Consider the following 5,846-nt stretch of genomic DNA (forward strand, 5'->3'; position numbering starts at 1 on the left):
ATATATATATATATATATATATATATATATATATATATATATATAATATGCATATATATTATACTCTGTTCTTTATAAAAAAGTTTTACCATCGTTAATATGCAACAATAGCATTAGCGATATTTAACGCCCATATCAAATGTATCGTAAATTAGAGAATAGCAAATTACTCCATAAAAGATATTTGAAATTGACATTTTGATAGATAATGTGAAATAAAGATATTCATAAAGATGCTAAAATTATATTTTGTAGTATTTCGGTCACTGTAATATTTTATCAGCTAGTTATTATACGTAACTGTAGTGATATATTGTTTGTAACGAAATGCAAGTATATAATCATATCTTATGACGGAAATAAAGATATTCTATAAGTAATTGTTTGTTATATAGATTTATTAGAGTAGATCATATTATGTATAGTATTACAAACGAAGAAATACTTCGATTTTTGTTTGTTTCTCGACTTACTAATCTTATTGTGATAATAGATAAAAATATTTAAATAGTCAATAAAAATAACTTAATAATATTAATAAATATTTTATTAAGTATTTTAATTTTTAAAAATATTAAGAATATATAAACTTATAATAAACTATATGATGCGCGTATATTTTTTAAAACTAATGAAGGAATTTGACATCTATGTTCACAAAATAATTTCATCTATTTTTTTTAATTATTGAATTCTTTGTTTCTTTTTGTTGCTATATTTATTTTATACATCAATGTAAAATATGACATGAATAATTAAAAACCAATCTAAATTATATATTATGGAACATGTGATTTAATCAAAAAATATTTATGTATCTGTGCTTTATTGTATAAAGTAATATCTATAAAATTATTATTTTCGCTGTTTACTTTTTCAATGATACATTACAAAATTAGATAAGCAGCGCAGGCGCAAAACTGGTTGATTTTAAATCATAATTTGCTGAGTATTTATTATGTTCATGATTCATTAGGATGTTCATGATTTATTGAGAAAAATACGTAATTTTCTTTTCATTCCTACTTTATAATCTTCACATTAAATTGTAAATTCAACTCTTATATATTTTCAGATGCTACATTATACATGTATGAGATTATATACAATTTTCACTTTCCTTGTACATGTTTATTTTTTAATGTTTTGTTTTAGCTATAGTAGTCCTGCAAAAAAAAATCATTTGTGTATTAGAATTTTCACTCATATAATAAAAAATAATCATAATAAAAAAATTATAGGAACAGATAATCTATAAATTTAAAATATTAACACATTAAAAAATTCTTAATTTATCTGTAAATTAATTGAATATCCTTACGTTTGCATCTGTTTACTGCCGCTGAGCACTATATATGGTGATTGAGTTTCCTTTTGTTTCGCTTGCAATAAATTTAATGTACCTAAAGGTGTATCTGTTGAAGACATTCGTTTCATTAAAACTTCTTGTTCGGCTTTCTTCATTCTTTTCTCTACCTAAAATATTAGAAAATTATTGTAACTATGAATATATTGATTTTGATTAAAATAGTAATAAATGTTACCAGTAAAAAATTCATATATATGCATAATGCTTTATGTATAATATAAAAACCTTATTTTTTCCTGGACCTTTCCCATGAAATTTGTGCGACAGATATCGAAAAGCTTCTTTGGCGCACAAGACATGCCCATCGTCATCAATATACTCAAGCTTAACATTTGGTTTGAAACCTTCCTTCTCCTTAAAATCGGATGTCGGTCCATTAAAACGATCTCTTCTGCCGAATTTATCATCATCCCTGAAACGAAAAATAATACATGAACGAGCAAATTAAATAGATAAACTGTAGTATGTTATCGTCTTATATAACTAAGATTTTGATATACAAAAAAAAATAAAAATTAAAGCCCTTGAAATACGGTGTTTTGAAACTTGTGTCCACTACCAGTATAAACAAGTCTGTATGAAGAATATGCTCGTGAATCTTCAAGATACATTACATTATGCGATTAAATTAAAATAATTTTAAGATATGTTACTTAAGTTATTTAAATTCTATTTTAATTATTTTTTTAGTATAAACGAATCGTATATATATATATATATATATATATATATATATATATACTGACCAAAATAAATATTAATTAATTAAATATTAAAATTCATGCACGTAAAGCTAAATATATTTTTTGTCATTCTTATATGTATTTAAAATTTAAGTACGTTCGGACATATCAGACATTTTAATATCTAATAGTAGTACTATATTAGCACTAGAGCCTAATTTAGTCTAGAGGCGGCAAGTTTAGAGGGGTGATATTTTTTAAAAATTCTAAAAAAAGTAACATTTTTTATTAACGCAAATGATGAGAAAATTTTTCATTGCTTACTAGAGATTGCTCGCGTCACATGCTCCAATATGTTTCTATTATAGCTTCTATTCACTTTAACAAGCGCATTGAATAAAAAAAACGTATATATGGTATTCCAAAAAGATCGGGACATTTGAATATCTCGAAAAATATATAAATTTTACAGAAAAGTGTTTCAGATAAAAGTTGTAGGATTCAAAAAGATCTATTTACTGATCTTATCAGTTTGATCTTGGGTGATATCGCCAAGATCAAGTCAAGGTCATGTCGATTTTTTTAAATGGCAGACCTATTTTTCTAGAATATATAATAGATATATAATACATATATATATATATGGTGTCAAAAGCTTTTTAAAACACTGTAAAGTTATTTTTCATAAAGTACTTTTCGAGTTATAAGACTTGAAAGTTATAATACCGCCGGCATTACGCAAGGTATCCGACCGACGGATAAAATCTCTTGAATGTTGTTCAGGATCATGTCCTGGATAATATTTGTTGAGATCAAGATCATTGAAGATTGTTCCTCTTGTTTTCATTTTTGCACTGAAAATTTTTATGTAAAAGAAAATAACTTTATGGTTCCTCAATCCCTGCAGATGACTCTTTTTTTTTAATACTCGTTTTCCCAACGTGGTTGTTCCTCAGTTGAAAAGGGGGCAGCAAAAATTCATTGTCTAGGAACGTCAGAAATCTTAATTCGACCCTGTCTAATAAACGAGTATAGATTGTATGCCGCATAAAATTATCCATCATACTAGCTTGTGTTAGATACATGCAAACCGTTCATAAATAACGATTATAGTCGCAATGTACAGAGACAAGAAAATCTTTCCCTTTTATGTCGACTTATTTTGCAATCTAACATCTAGCATTTGACTCTTCCCATGAGCAGACTCATCTAGATCTTAGCACGATTCGCAGAAACGGAATCGCATAACATAAACATACCTTAACAAATCCTACTCTCTTCTCAGGCCTTGTGTTCACTTCCGATTAAGCAGTAAACTCTCGTAGTGGTAGTGGATCACCCATTCCGAGCACCGATTTCCGGGCTCTATTTAAAACTGTTAACTGACAGTTTGAAATTCACTAGAGACTTGTCTAACACAATGCTTGTGGAAGCGTATTCGACATAAGGACCATTTCTTACGTGTTTCTTCCGCGCGTTTCTATATACTTGAAACACGTAAGAAGATCATCATATATCGAATCGCAGTAATACATAGCTTACTTACCCGTATGTTTTGTCTTCTATCGAATAATTCTGAGCTTGCAGATGTGCGAAACGTGATGCTGAAGGGCGATTGCTATCCTCTTTTTGCAAGTAACCTTTACTCATAGCTAACTTTAAAGCTCCACCTACCCCGTGACCGAGTGACGGCTCGGCATCTAAAATTGCTGCCTCCATTACAACTGGTTCCGAAATGTTCTCATCTAATTACAGAAATTATATTTAATTTACATTTAAGAAAAAATCAATTATAAGAAAATCAATTCAATTTTCACTTCAATTTTTTTAAGTTGTAAGAATGCATTAATTTGTTTTCTTTTTCTTTTTTATAGGGAAATATATCAGTTATATGTTGTTACATGTTGTTATCACTTGTTATATAAAATTAATCTGCATCAGCACACATGAAATACCTAAATGCACTGTATTCCAAGCACCGCGACCATCATCTTCTTCTTCATTTGCAGGCGGTTCCTCTTTAATTCCGTCCATTTCAAAATCCTACAATATTATATTGTATTCAAAATGCAATAATATTCTATTACAATTAACCAAAAATATGTTATGTTTAGTATACCATGAGTTCCTGTCCATTTTCCTCTCTATTTCCAGCGAGTCCATAAGTAGGTATATCACCCAAGGTCCTACAAAATTCTGCAGTAGAATTAAGAACAATATTTCCAGATTGATTTTCCTCAGAGTTAAGAATTTCGTGTTTTATTGTTTCAATAGTTTTCTGGATGCCAGCTAAATGTCCCTCCTTCAAACGTTGAGTTTTCTTTAAAGCTAATTGTAATTCTAATTCCTTATCATCTTCTTCAAGTTTTATTCCAGTAAGATCTTCTGCAGGAGCTGTTCCCAATAATTTTAATAAATCAAACAAATAATACAATACATTGTCAATACATAACAAATCGAAAAACACAAAAATTATATAGAACACAAAGAATTATATACATAAATATAATTTAACAATGTACATACTATACAAAGAACTGACAAAAATCAAATAGAAATAAGTAGAAATGTATTTCGTTACATAATTCAATTACTTACAATTTACAAATACCTAGTATTCAAATAAGTACTTTTTTATTCTTAATTTTTATAAACTTATTTAAATATCTTTACCTTCTAAATCATCGACATCTAAAGTATCATTATCCTTCGAATCTTCCGGTTTTTTTCTTCTCCTACTTCCAAGATCTCGAAGATAATCATTGTCCACAGGGACTAAATCATCTGCTTTCAATTTCTTTTTCGTTCTAATTTTCCGAATCTAATTATATTATGTATTATTTTATATTATTGCAGAAAACGTTATATATAATATTTTAAAAATAAATTGTGATACAAAATGTATCAAATATATAGCCATATCAATAGTAATTCTGTATCTAAAGAATATTAATTTACTACATGTACAACACATTAGAAAACAATTTTCTACCTTCTTCTTTGGTTTCTTGAATTTTGCAAGTTCCTCTTCATTATAATATTCACTCGCTAATTTTGGTTCTGTCATTTGTAGCGTTTCTAATTTTTTATTTGCCAAGCGTTGCTTCACTGTCTCTATCTGACGTCGTTTAAATTCTACTACATTATTAGTACCCAACACGAAATTGTCTTTTTTTTCACCATCGATTTCCTCATCATATTTTTCTAAAATCTTATTTTTAGGAAATCCATATTCGTCGAAATTTTCATCGGCGTATGGATCATATGTAGGTTTCTTAATTTTATTTAAAACACTACGTTTGTAACGTTCATTGTCGATCATATTCACATTTACAAGTAAATCATCATTTTCATTTAATACTTCTTGATCTTTTAATGTTAGAATTACAGTCTTGCCTTCCTCAAATGTTTCCTACAAAATATTTCCTGTTTAAAATTTATTATAAATAAGAAAAATAGAAAATTATATAATTTATAGATATAAGTATCGAAAGCTTAAATAATAATTAATGTATGTTATTAGAATCATATATTATACTCACAAGATTATGCTCGACTTTAAGGCCTTTCAAATCTTTCTCTGTATATGCCGTGTTGCGGGCAGTATATATTTCCTCTTTAACCAAATTCCCGATTCCAAATTCTTCATCCAATTGATCCAACATTTTTGCCTTAAATTAAAATAATATTTTTCTTTTAAAAAATCTACAGCAGAATACAAACTTTAATAAAGTATTATAATATGTGAAATTATTGTGATGTGTATGTATATGTACACACACACACACACACAT

At 27.6% G+C, this 5,846-nt stretch overlaps 1 protein-coding gene across 1 annotated transcript in view; it reads right to left on the minus strand.

Annotated features, from left to right (window-relative positions):
• Positions 1–1,138: 1,138 nt before the first annotated feature.
• LOC105620740 (U4/U6.U5 tri-snRNP-associated protein 1) overlaps positions 1,139–5,846 on the minus strand; it is a 6,007-nt gene continuing 1,299 nt past the window's right edge. The window contains exons 2-10 of the mRNA XM_012202231.1: positions 5,595–5,723; positions 5,045–5,464; positions 4,726–4,873; positions 4,172–4,446; positions 4,008–4,095; positions 3,599–3,797; positions 1,595–1,781; positions 1,322–1,476; positions 1,139–1,166 (exon numbers count right to left, since the gene is read on the minus strand). Of these exons, the coding sequence (XP_012057621.1) occupies positions 1,139–1,166; positions 1,322–1,476; positions 1,595–1,781; positions 3,599–3,797; positions 4,008–4,095; positions 4,172–4,446; positions 4,726–4,873; positions 5,045–5,464; positions 5,595–5,723 (1,629 nt within the window). The remainder of the gene's footprint in view (positions 1,167–1,321; positions 1,477–1,594; positions 1,782–3,598; positions 3,798–4,007; positions 4,096–4,171; positions 4,447–4,725; positions 4,874–5,044; positions 5,465–5,594; positions 5,724–5,846) is intronic.

Source organism: Atta cephalotes, assembly GCF_000143395.1.
Source record: "Atta cephalotes unplaced genomic scaffold scaffold00028, whole genome shotgun sequence".
Classification (NCBI taxonomy): Eukaryota; Metazoa; Arthropoda; class Insecta; order Hymenoptera; family Formicidae; genus Atta; species Atta cephalotes.